The sequence below is a fragment of the Diabrotica undecimpunctata genome, chromosome 11 (genome assembly GCF_040954645.1).
Source record: "Diabrotica undecimpunctata isolate CICGRU chromosome 11, icDiaUnde3, whole genome shotgun sequence".
In the NCBI taxonomy this organism is placed as follows: domain Eukaryota; kingdom Metazoa; phylum Arthropoda; class Insecta; order Coleoptera; family Chrysomelidae; genus Diabrotica; species Diabrotica undecimpunctata.
The window spans coordinates 2,794,856-2,814,775 of record NC_092813.1 but is presented as its reverse complement, the minus strand read 5'-3'; the positions used below and the strand labels follow the sequence as shown (position 1 = coordinate 2,814,775).

Below are 19,920 nucleotides of genomic sequence, written 5' to 3'. Positions count from 1 at the left end.
GAGAACAAAGTTTCTGACGATATTTCGAAAGTTTCTTCTGATGTAGCCAAAGTTTCTGGTGATGTAGCCAAAGTTTCTGGTGATGTAGCCAAAGTTTCTGGTGACATCGCGTCATTAGAGAACAAAGTTTCTAACGAGATTTCGTCTCTGGAAAGTAAAGTTTCAGCTAACATCTCTAAAGTAACTTCTGAGATGTCTGCCCTCGACGATAGAATATCTTCGTTAAAAAATCAAGTTGCTGCCGATATGTTGGCCTTCGAAGAAAAGATGAAAGAGATGGAAAGGAAGATGGAGGAAACAGGGACAGCAGAGAGAGGTAACAATCCGATTACAGTGGAGATAAAAGAAGACGAGACGAAATGTAAGTTGGAGACACTTGAAATGAGTTGGCCGAAAATTGAAGGAAGTGGAGGTTCTATTCATGTTAAGTCCCAACTTTCGACGGAAAATCATCATGGAACAACTACATGAAACAGTTCGAATCAGCCGCAAGAGCGAATGGATGGTCTGAAATAGAAAAGGCTGTAGACCTGACTATCGCTCTTCGAGGAGATGCCTTAGATGTGCTTCAGACCATAGCCGTAGAGGAGACCGATGATTTCGAACAACTGAAGAAGAGGTTAAATATGCGATATGGCCAAGAACATTTGGAGCATGTATATCAGTCGCAGCTTAAAAATCGTAGACAGAAGAAAGATGAGGCTCTTCAAGAATATGAGGTAGATATTGCCAGATTAGTACGATATGCTTATCCAACAGCTCCCGAAGACATGATGGAAAAATTGGCCGTTCAAACGTTTATTGATGGTCTGATCACGAAATGCAGAGAACACTGCGATTAGCTCGTCACAAGACGCTGGTTGATGTCCTATCCGCCGCCCTCGAATACGAGTCAGCTACGCAGGCCTCTGGCGGGTACAGTAAAGTTAGGACTGTAAAAGAGGAAGGAGATGAAGATAAACTTGACGAGCTCGTTAATATGATGAAAAGCATGACATATAAGAAAACGAAGACCATCAGATGCTGGAATTGTGGCGAAATAGGACACGTACGAAGCTCCTGTAAACACCCTAGGTACGACGCAAATCAAGAAACTCACCATTAGGAAAACTAGAACGGGTCAGCCTTAGGGGGGCAGCTTCGACCCAGAACTTTTCCAAAGACCCTCTCATACTAATAGCTTCTTTGAAATGTCGTGAAGATAGTGTATATGTAGATGGAGACATAAATGGTAAAAAGCATACGTTGTTGGTGGATACCGGAGCGACCAGAACCATTATACGCCCGACAGTTATAAACAGCCGAAAGAAACTGTTACCAACGAGGTTGCGACTTTGGACCGCTACAGGTGAAAATGCCAACATTCATGGAGAAATCCAGGTACAATTGGGAATTGGAGCAGAAAAGTTTGTCCATACTGTTATAGTTGCTGACATCGAAGAGGATGTTATATTAGGAATGGACGTAATGAATATGCATGGATTCCAATTGAATTTTAAGAATAAGGTAATCAAAGTTGGCAACGATGAAGTATTTCTCCATCCACATAATGACAACACTGTGCAAGCAGCCATTAAAGAAGATACAGTCGTGCCTGCGAGAAGCGAAACGATCATAGTAGCGCGGCTACAGGGAATTGTGGACGAAGGGAGACCTGTTATGATGGAGCCTTGGAACCACGACGATGAGGTTGGCCGTGGAATCATAATTGGAAAGGAATTGGTGACTTCGGCTAAGGAAATTCCTGTGAGACTTATCAATGTCAACGACTACCCAGTGACCATAAAGAAAGAAACAAAAGTAGGAACTTGTGTACCTGTGACATCCATAATCCGTCAAGCGACAACATCTGATAATTCCAACGACAAATTCGACCAAATGGTTGCAGTTGCAGGACAGTCTCTGAATCAGATTAAGAAAAGGAAATTAAGGGAATTTCTTCGGCAGTATCGTGATATTTTCGTACCGAAAGGAAAAAAGACGGGAAGAACTACCGTTGTTAAGCATAAAATTGATACTGGTAATGCTAAGCCAATTCGTCAGACAGCTCGACGATTACCACAGGCGAAAAGAGAGGAAGCTGAAACGATTGTTCAGGAAATGAAGAAAGACGGGGTGATAGAACCTTCTACGAGCCAATGGGTCTCTCCGGTGGTCCTGGTTAAGAAGAAAGACGGAACGACGAGGTTCTGTGTGGATTACCGTTTGCTGAACAACGTTACCAAGAAAGATAGTTATCCTCTGCCTCGGATCGATGACACATTGGACACATTGGCTGGAAGTAAACTATTTTCTACTTTGGATTTGAAGTCTGGATACTGGCAGGTAGAAATGAACCCAGTAGATACAGAAAAGACAGCCTTCACCACAGGATCTGGATTGTGGCAATTCAACGTTATGCCATTTGGACTCTGTAATGCTCCTGCGACATTTGAGAGGCTTCTGGAAAATGTGTTGAGAGGGGTATCTTGGAAAACATGCCTGGTTTATTTAGATGACATAATCGTCTTGGGAGAGACATTCGAAGAACATTTGAAGAATTCAGAAAACGTTTTTAATCGACTTAAAGCTGTTCAATTGATGCTAAACCCCAAGAAGTGCCAGCTATTTCAGGGTAAAGTCAATTATCTGGGTCATATAGTCAGTAAAGAAGGAGTGGCCGTGGATAAGGGAAAAATCGATTCCATTAAGGAATGGCCAAAACCAACTGACAAACATCAAGTGAGAAGTTTTCTTGGACTATGTACTTATTACCGGAGGTTTATTAAGAAGTTTGCAGATATCGCTAAGCCATTAACGCGACTTACAGAGGAAGCAAGATAATACCGCTGGGATACAGATTGCCAATATGCCTTTGAGACCTTAAAAAAGCATCTAATAACAGCACCAATTTTAGGGTATCCACTGCCAGAAGGAGAGTTCATCTTAGATACGGATGCAAGTAATGCGGAAATTGGAGGAGTGCTGTCTCAGATTCAAGGAGAACAGGAACGAGTCCTCGGATATTTTAGTAAAGTTCTTTCAAAACCTGAGCGGAATTATTGCGTCACGAGAAGAGAACTTCTAGCAGTAGTTAAATCAGTAGAGCACTTCTATCAATACATCTATGGCAGAAAGTTTCTAATCCGAACCGACCATGCCGCCCTTAAGTGGTTGATGCAGTTTAAGAATCCAGAGGGTCAGATAGCCAGGTGGATCGAACGACTCCAAGAATACGATTTTAAGATTGAGCACCGGGCCGGAGTTAGCCACAGAAACGCTGATTCTCTTTCTAGAAGGCCATGCCCAGCAGAGTGTTCCCACTGCAACAAAACGGAATCCAAGGAAGCAGCAGTGCTAAGAACGACGATTGTCAACGACGACTGGACGCCTACTAAGATAAGGGAAGAACAAGAGAGAGATCCAGTTATACAGAAAATCCGAAAATGGAAAGAGGAAAACCGTCGACCACCTTGGCAGGAAATATCAAACCTATGCTCAGTAGTTAAGACGTATTGGGCCCAGTAGGACTCATTTATCATCGAAGATGGCTTGCTTAAACGAGTCCTGGAAAATGGCGACGGTTCAGAGAAGAGAAGACAGTTGGTGATCCCAAAGAGCAGAATAGCCGAAGTTCTTCGTCAGTTACACGACAGTCCATCGGGAGGGCATTTTGGTGTAAAGAAAACCCTTCAGCGAATTCGGGAATGGTTTTATTGGATGAACGGTTCCGACGACGTAAAAGACTGGTGTAAGAAATGTACTATTTGTGCCACGAGTAACGGGCCTTACCGAAAAAGGAGAGCTCCTATGAGACAATCTAATGTTGGAAGCCCGTTTAAAAGAATAGCTTTGGATATCGCTGGGCCATTTCCAGAAAGTGAAAATGGCAAGTACATGTTGGTAGTAATGGATTACTTTACTAAGTGGGTCGAGATTTACGCACTTCCAGACCAGAAGGCCGCCACCGTTGCGGATAAGTTGATCCAAGAATATATCAGCCGATTTGGAGTGCCTTTGGAGATACATAGTGACCAAGGCAGGAACTTCGAAAGCGATCTATTCCAAGGAATATGTGATAGACTAGGCATGAAGAAAACAAGAACTACAGCATATCATACACCATAACCGGCTGGCGTCTTTCGAAGGTGACCACGACGTAGATGAAGAAGTGAAAGTAAACCAAGTCCAAGACGTGTCTGACCTCACGTTTGAGGAATTCATGGGTGCCTATGGAGGTACCGGTAAAGCAAGACATGGTGTTACCACTGAAGAAAAGCAAGATCTACTCGCGCTCCCCGATGACTACTCGCTGGCCCTTACCATCCCGGCCAGTATCAAAGACGCACCAGAGTTGGCATCCGTCTTTCGAAGGAAGTTTGGTCGAGTTGCAGAACTTCAATGCCAGGTGCCAGCTCCCGGTAAAACCTTGAAACTCCAAGATGCATCACGTTACCTTTTCTATCTGGTAACAAAAGACACTGCCCGTGACCAACCTACCTACCGAGATGTATGGGAAGCCTTACTTTAATTGAGAGGGCACGTACTAGAGTCCGACGTGCAAAAGTTAGCCATGCCAAAGTTGGAGTGCCGCCAATTAGATTGGAGGGTTATCCGAAATATGGTGGAGGAGATCTTTAAAGACACCGAAGTCCAGGTGTTAGTCTGTTGCAATCAGCATAGTTACTGGTGCGGAGAGAAAACCGTCCCTTGTCATTTTTACACAACTGGAAGTTGTAAAAGAGGGTCCAGTTGCCGATACCAGCATACCGTTCCAGTTCTAGTCCCGACAAGGTTCCAGAAGGAACCATCTTTTGAGAATGGGGCAATGTTACGTAAAAATATGAGTCATATTTAAAAACCTGTAAACATGCTTTTATTCACATGTTTATGTTTTAGATTTTACGAGAGGCTTCTATTTACCTGAACAGACCTTCCAGAAAACGGTCGAAACGATGACCCGGATTGACCTTCTAGTATAATCATGCTGAATTCTCGACCGGCTGTGTTTTGATATATAATAACGGAGCTTTCATGGAAGGGACAGTTGATTTTGAAGACGCGCTCGCGATTTAATTGTTACGTTCGGATATATAAATTATTGTAAGATAAATTAATATAAATAAAGAAAATAAATTAAATTCGTAAGTGTTATAAATATTGAACCTTTAGTAAATTAAAATAAGAACAAGACATTATAAATTAAAGAATTCACAACAAAATATAAATAATTATAAATAAATAAAAGACTTTACATTATATTTAAAAGGCGCACATTGGAATTTAAAAGCGTTGCCGTAAAAAGCGTATTTTATTATTTTCAAAAATAACGACACAAACAAGGATATTCTGTAACTGGTTTTCACACTGTATAATTGAAAAATTTCATCACGTAATAATTATAATATGCCCTAAATGATATAGTTCGTTGAGATCAGAGTGTTGAAGAGCTGTTAAAAGTATAAAAATATACAATATGTTCCTTTGTGTTCATGAGTTACCCTGTACATTTCAATTTTAATTGTATACAGTATACATTGTATACAGCATACATTGTATACAATGATTTAATAAGAAACTAAAATAACATATATACTAAATATAAATATTTTATTACATATTATAAATAATTTGAAGAATTCTGAATTTAGTTTTATTTCGTTTCATTTTTAATAGACCTTATTATTTTGCTTATATTTTATTTTTTTATTTTAGACACACGTATCTTAAAAGTATCCAGACGATTTTGTTAAAAAAAAGGCGTATTTCTATAATTATGTGATTTTAATATACACGCATGCGTATATAAAATAAATATTCTTAATTTATTTTTGTTTTATTTTTTTGCTTTTAGTTTCCGTTACCATTATTATTGAATTTTGTTTCTTAATGTTAAGTAGGTAGCTTAATACAGGTAAGTTTTATATCATTTTTAGTTTTGTTTTCCTAGACTTATTATCATATTCCTTGTTCAGTATAAATCAGTGAATTAATTGGCATATTAACAGATACAAACCAACCACCGAGATTAATCCAGGAAATTTCATACACAGGTGGTTTGAACTTTTTTTCTTCTTCTTCTTCGTCAGCTTTTCCCTTTTTATGGGTTGCTGTTCCTTATTCTTATTCTACACTTATTTTTGTTCATCGTGTCTCCTTCACCTAAACTTTTATCTTTCAACTCCTCTGCTACACAGTCGTTCCATCTTCTCGGTTTTAATCTACTTCCCTTTTTATCAACTTCGGAATCCCAGGACCCGCTCCAGGTTTCAAATTTCTGCATCTATCTCCGCGTCTTTCACCATTAAGGATAAAACTATAAAACAGCCAAATCGCAACCTCTACTTCCAAAATTGCTACTCTCGACTTCAACAAATACCCACTACGATTTTTTTATTAAATCTTAGATATCTCTCCCGTGTTTAATATTCTGTGAACCTTTTTTAACAATCAGTTAACACCCAGAAACTACTTGGTTACTTAGTTAACAGAAAAATGGTTCTTAAAGATTAAGTGTAATTTCTGAAAACCTCCAAATTATCAAGCTCAAGGAAATAAAGGCCAAACTCAAAAATCGAACGGACGATCCGTTTATCACATTAGAGTACAAGTATCACATTAGTTTTAAGAGTAAAGAACTCTTGAAACAAATCCTAAAAAACATCCCAATTTAAAGAATCATCGTTTCATCTGGTATTCTGGTAGTAAAATATGTAGAGCAAGAACTCAAAGGTAAGGAACTGACCCCCACCCTTCAGGAAATTAATTTTTAATTCACTTCTATCTATCGTATTTTTGCTAAAAAGAACAACAAACTAACTTGACTAATCCAAATATTTCTTAAATCAGAGGAACATTTCATAGATGTCTTATATCTAATAGTATCTAAATTGATAGCCCAAGGTCCTCGTTTTCCAACTATCACCAGCCCAGTTTCGTGCCAACAGGCACGAAATCTCATGTCATAAAAGACAAACAATTTTCCCAAGCTGCGAAACTTCTGAGTACTAAAACACAGAATGCTTCCTACTTAATAATCCAAAATGTCTAAAATGCAAATAAACATACCCCGCATGGTCCCCAAATGCCTCAAAAGAGCTATCGACCTCTTACTAAGAAGCCAAGCCTCTTGTAAAAATAAAGCAACCACCTAGATCACTGGATGCCAACTATCTCTAGAACAAACATAGTAACACAAAACAGAAGATTTACAAATGTATAAAATCAAGAGAAATTGGAATAAAATAATAATTTGAAGAAAAATAATAAACATGTGACGTTTATGATGTTACACACTCCTACACATCAGAAAAATTTCGAAGTAAAACTGAGGAATATTTCTCAAAAAAAAAAACCAACCTCTATCCATGAACTAATATATACGCAGTAGTAATGTGGAAAAAATTAAAAATAAATATTCAAAAGTAAAAACGTAGTAGTAACTAAATAAAAAATTTATAGTATACGTCAGGGATGTAAAACACACCAACAGATTGTAGCAACTGTCTAACTGAAGTTTGTTAAACATTATAACAAAATAATTTTGAGATGATACTCTGGGGAAAATAAAAAATATTATCCAATGAATTGCAGTATTCATCAAACTAAAATTTTAAAATATTTATTTGTCATTTATAAACTATAACCATATAAAGAATTTCAGAGAATAGAAGTACAAAAAATTTCTTTGTAAGACAGATACTATAAACATAGTATAAAGTCTAAGTAATAGTCAAAATCAGGTAATTATGTAAAATAATTACCTACATACAATAGTTGGCAATAAAAGTATGGACATACAATAAGTGTACATCATGATTTTGATTTAATAAATGGACGTATTAGGTAAATAAAAATAAAGAGGTCCGGTCCTGGAGATAGTAATGAAATACAGCAACTAAGTCGTCTCCTGAATTAATAATATTTTGCTAAAAATTTAACCAAACATTATTTTTTAAAAGTATATCAGTGAAACCAGTATAGTTAGTGTGTTAATTTGTGCTATAAATCATAACTGTGAGTAGCATATCTCTAAATATTAACTATTGACTAAACTGTAACCTCAAAACTATTATTGCTGTGGGAAATTTAGTGCAAAAAAAAAATATTCTATTTGCCTCACGTATCTCAAACAATGTATGTAGAGTATGTATTTACCTCACCAGTACTAATGTCGTGGATTCCTTACTGCAAGCACATAATTCACTAATATTAAACAATACAAAAATTGAAATTAGAAGATTAATCACCCAAGCCACAAGACTCGTCATTTCTAATGGTTGCCCTACCGTCCCAAACACTTTAATAGAATATGAACTGAAAAAGCTGGGACTTCAACCAGTATCTAGAATAACTTTTTTGAAAGTAGGCATGCCGGATACTGCATACAGCCATGTTTTAAGCTTTCGCCGCCAAGTGTTTGTTACCCTGATGATACTATCCTTATCCCAGACTTTGTTACAATTTACTATGACAACACCAACTACCGTATATACTTTACCCTCGACAACTTAAATTGCACTAAGTGTGCAACAAAAGGACATCGGGAAACTGATTGTCCAACATGTCAACAAACAACCCTCAACATAAATAGCCCATATCAACCAGAGACTGTAATTCCACAACAACCTCCCCTAATGGATACCGACCACACTAACGTTCAAATTCCTAACACTGAAACCTTAGTATCTGAACAACCATCATTAGAAAAACACACTTTGTGTACAGAAAAAACCAACAAACAAACAAATTTTCCTCCATTAAATACTGAAGTACCTCCCCACACAACCAAAAGACAAATATCTACCTCACCCGATATACAAGAAACATCAACTGCCACAACTCCGTTTGCAAAACCTAAACACATAATCAAACTCCAAAAAGCCTCACCCTCTGATATTATTAAAGAGTTAGAGACCATTAAAAATAAATTTGAGTCTAGGTCCCCAAAATTTCCTCTTGATTTTAATGTTATTTGTGATGCGTTACAAACTGCCTTAAACTCAAAAAACCCTAACTCCATTGTAGAAAACTACACAACGGATATGATATAATTTAAAGATATTCTATTATTTGCACATGGTCATATTTTAAACCGCGATATAAAATCCAAATTAACAAGGCTAAGAAAAAGATTACAACTCAATATCACTGATTCCTCATCGGATATAGAAAGTGATATCTCTGTTTCTCAGTTAGATACCCAAAATGGTTAATACATTTATTTTACAATGGAACCTAAACGGATATTACAACAATGTAGAATCTCTTAATATTTTAATGAAATAATTGTCTCCCCTAGTAATCTGTTAACAGGAAACACATCTTAAAACTAAAAACTTACATATTAAAAACTATACTAGCTTTCTCAAAAATATCGACACAGAACACGCCAGCGGTGGAATGGGTATTTTTGTAAAAAATTATGTAGAAGCAAGAAAAATTCACCTAAACACCAATTTGGAAGCCGTTGCTGTATCTATATCATGCAATATCAACTGCAGACCTATTAACATATGTAACATTTACCTCCCTCATCCAAATGAAAATGTACTTGAAGACTTACAGCGCTTAATCGATGATATTCCTGCTTTCAAACTAATACTTGGTGACTTGAATTGTCATAATATCATATGCGGTAGTATAAAAACAGACAAATGTGGTAGACTTCTTCAGAAATTAATAGATAATCAAAATCTAATATTAATGAATACTGCTAAACCTACTCATTTTAGCTACCACAATAGTACTTTTTCTGCCATCGATATTTCGTTGTGTGATCACTCATTAGCTACAAGTTTTTCTTGGAATAGTCTTGATTATCTATATAATAGCGATCATTTTCCTCTAACAATTGAAACCATTGGGCATGATCAACCGAATATTCCTGTTTACCAAAAATGGAAATTAAACTCACCAAACTGGGACTTATATAGAGATCTAATAAATGATTATCTTACGAACTTCATTCTAGAAGATAGCATAGATTCATCTCTTCATCATTTCAATGATACTATACTAAAATGCGCTAATATTGCAGTGGGAAAAACAAAACCTTGCAAACGAAAACCAGTACCATGGTGGAATGAAGAAATAGCTTTAGCTATGAAATCTACCAAACATGCTTTCAATGTTTTAAAAAGACATAAAACAACAGAAACCGTTGGTAACTTTAAAAAACTTAGGGCAAAAACTAAATATCTTATTAAGAAAAGTAAAAAGAAACATGGTCAAATTATGTCTCTACCATAAATTCATGAACTCCTATGACTACAATCTGGAATAAAGTACGTACACTAAAAGGTGAACAAAACTCAATTCACATTAACACTCTTTCTTATAAAAACAAATTAATATCTTCCAAACAAGAAATTAGTAATATTATATCAGATATATATGTATATATATATATATATATATTGAAATGATATTTTTTAAAAAATTAATTTATAAGTTATATACTAGATAATATTAGATATAAAAAGTATTTGGTTATTTTAAGAAGTTATATACTAGAGAATATTATAAAAATTATTTATGTGAGGGCATTTTTAAGAAATTAGCATATAAAAGGTATTTTTTTTTATAATTATAATATTGTCAATATATTTAAGTGAGCCATGTGCATAGACAACCAACTATACATTTAAATGACAGTTGAATAAGAATTTACGAATATAAGTGGGGTTATAATATTATGTTAGTTTAAAAATGTTTAGTTTATATATAGTCACTGATTTAAGTTTATATTCTGATCTGAAAAGCCTCAAAAATGTCGATAAAATTCTCGATCGAAAAGTAAGGAATTCTCTAGATCACCGGAGATGGCTTTGTTTGCGAAATGGACTGTTCCAGAAAATTCAGAGATGTAGGAGATGGAACAAATCGAACATGATTTCTGGCCAGATGATTCTGGAACATGGAAAAAGATATAAATACCCGGTGATTTGGCATCCGTTATCAGTTACAGTTACTATGAGGCCAGTCAGTTAGTAAGAAAGTTAGTTAGAAGATAGACACATTTAGTTAGTGAAGTCAATTGTTCAGTAAGTCAGTCAGAAGGTCCAGATGTTTAATATAATAAGTTCAATGAAGATTAAAAAACAGTATAAAGATAATATTATTGAAGATTAAAAATTATGTTATGTAAAAATGGTAATTGGATAATGGAAGAAAGTATCAATTGAAAATTAAAATTATAACGACTACCACTGAACTGTTCCGCGCTGCAATAAACAAAGTAAAGATAGTCGTGATGATCGGCAAAAACATGAACGGATAGGCACTTAAAGAAGAAGAAGAAGAAGGAAGGTGATAATTGGAAAAAGTAATTTCACAAAAACAAGGATAACCGAGGCTGAGAACGAAGACATTGAGTGATGATTAAAATCTTTATTTTGGAGAACATTTTCATTTAGGCATTCAGTGAAAGAAAGGTACAAAATTTTGTTAATATAATTTAGTTAGTGTCATAATTATTTCAATTTTAAAGATAGTTTGTTTAAATTTTACATTGTCTATATAATTTAATTAGTTTCATAAGAATTTCAATTTAAAAATAGTTTATTTTAAATTTTGCATTGGTTATGTTAGATATATATGTGTGTTTCATAATAGATATAATAAAGATAATTTAAAAAAGTGCTTACAAACTAATTCTTTGAGAGCCGCGATAAAACCCTATATATATTATTAAAAAACACTCACTGCTCATCATTCACAAAGAATACATCATAACAATTTGGCGCCCACCGCGGGGCTCTCTATTTAAAAGAATTAGTTTGGGAAGATAAGTGCTCTCATATAATTAAATTAATTATCATTAGAAAGAAAAAATTATAGATTTTATTTTAATTATATTTGAACAAGTAAAGTCTCAAACTGTCTTAAGGAAAAAAAGGTACAAGAAGTAAAAAGAATGAAGAAGATGTGGAAGTAGAAACACAACCTATACAAGAGGAGAGTTTAGTTCAAGTTCCACAAGATACTGCAGAAATGAATCCAGAAAGAGAGGAAAATGTCAATATGGCAGCTTTGATGTCATTAATGATGCAGATGAACAAGACAATGGAAGAGAATTCAAAAGAACTCAAAGAAGACATGAAAGAAATGGAACAGAAAATGGAAGAGAATACGAAAAAAATGGAAGAGAATTAAAAAGAAGTCAAAGAAGACATGAAAAAAATGGAACAGAAATTGGAAGAGAATTATAGAAAATTAGAAATGAAAATAGAAGATAATAATAATAAAATTGTAAAACAAATAGAAAAACAAATGGATACAAAAATTGAAGCTGCAGAGAAAAAAATAGCAAATGAAATAAAAAATATACGGAATGACTACAGAAGTAAAGAGGATTATTCAAGATAATAAGATAGATATAGAACAGAAAATAGAGTTGCAGAAATGTAACTTAGAAGTAAAAATTAACGAAGACAGGAGAAACACAGAAGAAAAATTAGACGATATACAACAAAATATCCAAATAAATAGTAATCAAATAAGAAATGTGGAACAGAGAATAGATGATATTTCACAAATGAGAGACATAGGGAGACCTTATTTAAATTTAACAAATGAGACTGGGATTAAATTCTCTGGTAATATAAAAAATCTGCATCCTAGAGTATACATAAATAGTTTAAAACATTAATTAAGATTAGTGAATAATATTAATAATATCAAAGATTATATTAGAATGAAACTAAGTGATAATGCTGCAATTTGGTTTACCAGTGTTGAAAATGATTTAGATAATCTTCAAACATTTTGAAAATAAATTTTTAAATTATTATTGGGGTGAACTAGAGCAAGCCAAGTTTAGAGAAATTCTATATTTTGGAAAGTATAATCACAATTTAAAATCAAATATGGTAGATTATGCATTAAAACTGATAACGGTTACAAAATATTTAGAACCACCACTTAGGGAGGATGAAACAGTCTTAAATGTATCTAGACATTTTGATGCTGATGTTGTGCAAACAGCAACTGTACAAAATATTTAAACAATAGAGGGTTTTATTAATTTTATTTAAAGAATACAAAGAGGTAATATGACAAGTAATAATAACAACAACAGAAAAAATAATAATAACTTTCAATATAATAAAAATGATAATCAACAATATAGACAATCATACAATAATACTAGATATGGTGATAATTTACAAAATTTCAATAATAATAACAATAATCAAAACAGACAGAATTTTAATAACAATACGAGTTATAATAGACAAGATTTTAACAATAGAAGAAATACAGATCGACCTAATTACAACAGACAGGTAAATTATATACGAAGAATCAGAAGCTGTGAAGATAGTGAACGAATTAGTACAAGGAAAGAAAATATGAGAAGTCATAGTAATGAAAGAGATAGGACATTAGATACAAGTGGTCAGACACAATCTGACAATTCTAATAATCAAAATTTTGTTCAGTAAACTTTCTGAATTACAAGTTAGGCCATTGCTATTATGAAAAACCTTCTGAATTTATTTCTTTAGATGAAGATAAAATTATTGAATCATTTAATTTATATAAATGCTTTGGCCAAAAATAAAATGATTAAAATTATGATAGATACTGGTTCAGAAAGTACTTTGGTCTCGGAGAATTTTATTTTTAATACATTAAAACTATCAGATATAATAAAGATTCCAAAAATTATAATTGTTGGTGCAAATAATAAGAAGTTGGGTGAAATTAATAAACTAGCCAATTTTAAAATTAATATTCTTAATAAAGAAATTAATATGCAAGGATTTATTGTCAAGGATTTATGTGTTGATATATTAATGGGAAATGATGAATTGGAAAAGAACAAAGTAAAGATAGATTTTGAAGAAAAAATGGTAACTTTGGAAGGGCAAATAATTAAATTAATGCAAAAAGATGAGGTGGAAGAAGGAATAAGAGTTGATAGGATATTATTAAAAGAAAATAATGATGTTTATGAAGAAGAAATGTATTTTGATGATAGGGATATGTCCCAAAAGAATGTAAAGAATAATTGTAGTGAATATTTGAGGAATGGAAATTTTAAGCAGATGGATGCCTACGAGGTGGAGTGCGTAAAATTGGAAGCAAGGAATAATGAGTACATAATGAAGAATAATTTTATTTGTAAAGAAGAAGAAGATGTGATAAAAGTTAATTGCCCTGAAGAATATAAATCAATAGTCGTTTCCATATTGCAGCAACACAAGGGCCTTGTCAATAAAGAAAATAGAATTGCACAAAATTATATCCATAGTATAAAAGTTAACGAAGAAAAAGATTTTAAAACAAAATCATACCCAATACCATATAAATACAGAGAAGAAGTAAACAGAACGATTAATAATATGTTAGAAGCAGGAATCATTGAGAAGGCAGATACACGTTTCATAAACCCTATAGTAGTAGTACGTAAAAGATCAGGTGAAATCAGGTTATGTTTGGATGCAAGGAATATTAACAAGATCACTGAAAAGCAATTTGAAGCACCAATGAGTATAGATGGAATACTAGGAAGAATTACAGGAATGTCATTTTTCACTTAAATCGATTTACAGCATAGCTTTTGGTTAATACCTCTAGAAAGAAAAAGTAGACAGTATACAGGATTTCAGATAGATGGAGTAGTATATCAATTCAAAGTAGTACCATTTGGACTTCAATCATCTTGCAGTGCTCTATGTAGATTGTAGATGTCTTCATGATATTCTGGATCAATATGAACATTTTGTAATTCACTACATTGATGATATATTAATTTTTTCTAAAACGGCTGAAGATCATAAGAAACACCTACAAATTATAATCAACAGATTAGACAAAGTTGGACTAAAAATAAATCAAGAAAAATGTACATTTTTTCAAAAAGAAGTAATATATCTAGGTTATAAACTTAACACTAAGGGAATCGAAATGGATCCAGAACGGACACAGGTCATTCAGGAATATAAAACACCACACAATTTAAGAACTTTAAGAGGATTTATTGGAATAATTAATTATTATAAAAGGATGATACCAGATCTAAGTATAAAAGAAATTCCATTACTTGAACTACTGAGAAAAGGTGTAAAATGGAGATGGGATCAGAGAAGAGAACTAGCATTCCAAGAAATTAAAAACATTTTTCTGTCAAATTTAAAAATATACTATCCTGACTACACACAGCCATTCATATTAAGAACAGATGCATCCATAGAGAGATTATCAGGGGTATTATTACAAATACATGATGGGGTCGAATACCCAATACAATTCATTTCAAGAATTACAAAGCCACATGAAAAGGGTTACTCAGTTTCAGAATTAGAACTAGCAAGTATCATACACTGTGTCACAAAATTAAGATTTTATTTGTTGTGTAATGAATTTACTATAGAAACAGATCACCAAGCTTTAACATCTATATTAAATAACAAATATGGAAACAGTAGAATACATCGGTGGAGTCTAATATTGAGTGAATACTCCTTTGAAATCAAATACATTTCTGGAAAATCCAATATGGTGGCAGATGCTTTATCAAGGTTAGAAAATACATCACAAAAAGGGCAGCGAACAATAAAAATTGGAATAAATCAATTAGTAGAAAGTACTGGATTATATTCTAAAGAAGAAATTATAAGAGATCAGATCAATTTGAGTGAAAAACAAAAAGTCCTTAGGAAAGATGGGGTTTATTATAAAATAATAAATGGCATAGAAGTATATGTAATAAGTAGAACTTTGGCAAGGAAAATATTGAAAAATTTACATAACAATTACATGCATATTGGTTCAAGAAAGCTATGGATGCTATTTAGGGACAATTATTTTGCAAAGAATGACATAAGTATAGCAAAAGAAATTACTACCCAATGCCCAATATGTCAAACAAACAAAAAAAAATAATTTCAAAAACCAGAACACATATAGATCTAATGTTGTATATGAAAAACTAAATACAGTGTCCATGGATTTTATCTCAAATTTAGTTCCAAGTCCAACAGGAAAAAAGCATATACTAGTGATAGTGGATTTATATACAAAATTTATTAAACTATATCCCTGCTCCAGAACAAATGTTAAAACATTGAAATTATATATTAATCAATTTTTCGAAGAAATAGGACCATTTAGAAATTGCATAATAGATAATGCTACATATTTTAACAACCAAAAATTTCGGGCATTTTGTGAGAAAAAGGGAATCAACATTCATTTTACAAGTATCAGACATCCTCAGGCAAATCCTGCAGAAAGATATATTAAAGAAGTTATAAAATATTTAAAGATAGTTTGCCAGAATCAACATCAAACATGGCAGCAACATATACCACAAGTAGAATATTTTTTAAATAATACACATAATTTAAATACAGAGGAAGTACCAGAATATTTAATGTTTGGCCATATAGGAAACAGAAAATGGATTAGTGAATATAATCAGGATATGTTAGAACAAGTAATGCAGAAAGTGAATAACCGAATTAGGAGGAAAGATGAAAAATATATCAGAAGACAAAATCGAAAAATAAAAAAACCAATCACATTTCAAAAAGGAGACAAAGTGTTAATTCGTTCACTTAGAAAGAGTAATGTTACAGAAAACAGAATTTTTATTTTTAAGAAATTAGCATATAAAAAGTATTTTTTTTTTATAATTATACTATTGTAAATATATTTAGGTATACATTTAAATGACAGTTGGATAAGAATTTACGAATATAAGTGGGGTTATAATAATATGTTAGTTTAAAAATGTTTAGTTTATATATAGTCACTGATTTAAGTTTATATTCTGATCTGAAAAGCCTAAATGTCGATAAAATTCTCGATAGAAAAGTAAGGAATTCTCTAGATCACCGGAGATGGCTTTGTTTGCGAAATGGACTGTTCCAGAAAATTCAGACATGTAGGAGATGGAACAAATCGAGCATGATTTCTGGCCAGATGATTCTGGAACATGGAAAAAGATATAAATACCCGGTGATTTGGCATCAGTTATCAGTTACAGTTACTATGAGGCCAGTCAGTTAGTAAGAAAGTTAGTTAGAAGATAGACACATTTAGTTAGTGAAGTCAATTGTTCAGTAAGTCAGTCAGAAGGTCCAGATGTTCAATATAATAAGTTCAATGAAGATTAAGAAACAGTATAAAGATAATATTATTGAAGATTAAAAATTATGTTATGTAAAAATGGTAATTGGATAATGGAAGAAAGTATCAACTGAAAATTAAAATTATATAATATTTGGTGATTGGAGATTGGTGTATTAAAAAGAAGAATAAATATAAATACAGCTAAGAAAAAAGTATTTTAAATTGGTGGAAGGTGATAATTGGCAAAAGTAATTTCACAAAAACAAGGATAACCGAGGCTGAGAACGAAGACATTGAGTAGTGATTAAAATCTTTATTTTGGAGATCATTTTCATTTAGGCATTCAGTGAAAGAAAGGTACAAAATTTTGTTAATATAATTTAGTTAGTGTCATAATTATTTCAATTTTAAAGATAGTTTGTTTAAATTTTACATTGTCTATAATTATAATTTAATTAGTTTCATAAGAATTTCAATTTAAAGATAGTTTATTTTAAATTTTGCATTGGTTATGTTAGATATATATGTGTGTTTCATAATAATAGATATAATAAAGATAATTTAAAAAAGTGCTTATAAACTAATTCTTTGAGAACCGCGATAAATACCCTATATATATTATTAAAAAACACTCACTGCTGATCATTCACAAATAATACATCATAACAATATATATATACAGATTGAACGAATTTAAAACGAAACATACGAAATCAATGTATTTCGGCTCAACTCCGCTCTAGGTGGTTGGCCAACAAAATTTTGTCAAATAATTATATTATAAAAATCCAATATTTCAGCGGGCTGCTGGATTCTGAACTCATTCAAGAACAAGTCAAAACTCCACCCAAATAGGTTGCCTAGAATCACTGTGAAAACTATACTACACAAGCAGTTATTATGCTGTCAAACCACTTATCGCTTCCTTATAGTCCAAGAGATAGAGCCGAAGTTTTAAACTGATCAGTAATATGACATTTCTCTATTGGAATATATTCATTGTAACTGGGTTAAGACTTTGCCTTACAGGCGGACGCCCCTCGTGGTACAGGGGGTAGCTATACTGAGATGAAGTTGTCATTTTTTCGGAAAAATTAACGATCGATAATATGGCTGCAAATTTGCCCAGAGTAAGATCTTGGTATAACTAGACGAAATCCCAAAGGGCGGACGCGAGAGTGGATACATAAGGGGTGGCGGACAGGGGTGAAATTGCAATTTTTTGGGGAAAAATTAACGATAAGTAATATGTCCGCCATTTTCATGGCTCATTATTTAGCCCCTAAAAACTCTAAATCCAAAAAGGCGGATAGCTGGGTTGGTACAGAGAGCCATAAAACGGGGTCAAATGTACCACTTGCCTGCGCATTTTACGTCTCGGTAACAATTTTCAAACTGATTTTATTATGATATTTTTATACCGATTGATTTAAAAATTTGTATGCTCACCTCTGTTACTATTCTAAGAAGCGTCAAGTAGAGTTTTCCAAAAAAATTTCCGTAAATGAAAATTTTCGTAATTTTTTGAGGTAAAATCTAATTTGTAGAATACTTTCGATTTTCTGTAAGTTATACCATGATTTTTTTCCAAAAATTTTGAAACGATTTTTCCGATAAGAAAAAAAAATTTAGAAAAACTTTTCTAAAACATTTGATAAAACTCTACGTCATCATCTGAATCTTTTATAGAATATTTTGTAGTTTTAAAATGATATTATGATAATGTTATTTTTTTTTTCAAACTAAAGTCATATTTACTTTACAAATCACATTTTTTTCTTAAGGTTGTTTTATCGGTGCATCAAAACCTAGGGACAGTGTTTTCTCTGTTATTTACTGACAAAATGTCTTGAAATTTGGACACGTTATTCGAAATTATGTTGCCTTTAAACTGATGGTTTTACTTTTTTTATTTTTTTGAAACTTCTGTTGAAAAATTGGAATATACTGTTTAACGTTCTATTATAACCAAACTTTTTAGGCCCATCACTCGAAAGAGTTTTTTTTTCTGTAATCGTTGATTTTTGTTTCACCTTTCTGTGTCCAGTAACAATCGAGAAAAGCGTGTTCCAACTTTAAAGAAAATTGCTAAAAAATACTGAAATCTAATAGTGAAACGTGTTACTCATTATTGGGCTTAGTTTCATCGTTATCGCCTTCGTGACGTCAAATCTCATGAACGTACGGTCAGTTAGTTCGTTTTAAAATTAATTTGAATGGAGAATAATGTATTTGTTGTCATTAAACTACCCGTCGGCCGGCGGCACTGAGTAAAGATGGTCTCGCGTAAGCAGTGTAGAAAAGTAAGTGATACGCCCATTTCAAATCGCAGTTGGCTTGAACTGCTAAAACAGCCTTAAATATAAATATTTTGCAAATTAATTTTTAATTGAATAAATGTTTGATATTTGATATTTTATTAAATTAAAGTAATTTTATAATGTTAACTATTAAATATTTTTGGTATAACAAATAGTAATTTTACTTATTTTTTATTACAATAAAAAGGTTTTTAAATAATTTATATTTCATAAATAATGGTTGTTCAGATATAAGAAAAATTTGATTTATTATTACATTAATAATCAAATACAAAATATACTATTTCTATTTATCAAAAGTTTTGAAATTTACTTTGTAGATATTTTTAATATTTTTTTTTAATTTTCAAATTAATTGAATTTTTTTTTCATTAGTTAATTTTAATTTTACAAATTCTGTTTGGACATCAAGATGCTTTTATCCAACTTGGTGAAACTGACTTCGATTGTAATGAAGTTTTTGAAATCTTAGAAACTTTCATATGTCACTTATATGGAACAGGACTGACGAGAACAATTCCAAGAAGAAAAGTAA

The 19,920-nt window shown here is 32.5% G+C and overlaps 1 protein-coding gene across 1 annotated transcript; it reads left to right on the top strand.

Annotated features, from left to right (window-relative positions):
• Nucleotides 1-9,381: 9,381 nt before the first annotated feature.
• On the top strand, nt 9,382-10,230 carry LOC140452960 (uncharacterized). Its single transcript, XM_072547280.1, has one exon. The coding sequence runs from the start codon at nt 9,382-9,384 to the stop codon at nt 10,228-10,230; it is 849 nt and encodes a 282-aa protein (XP_072403381.1).
• Nucleotides 10,231-19,920: the final 9,690 nt, after the last annotated feature.

Excerpts from the sequence above, each read along its gene's own strand:
- LOC140452960 (XM_072547280.1), top strand. The coding sequence starts at position 9,382 with ATGGGTATTTTTGTAAAAAATTATGTAGAAGCAAGAAAAATTCACCTA.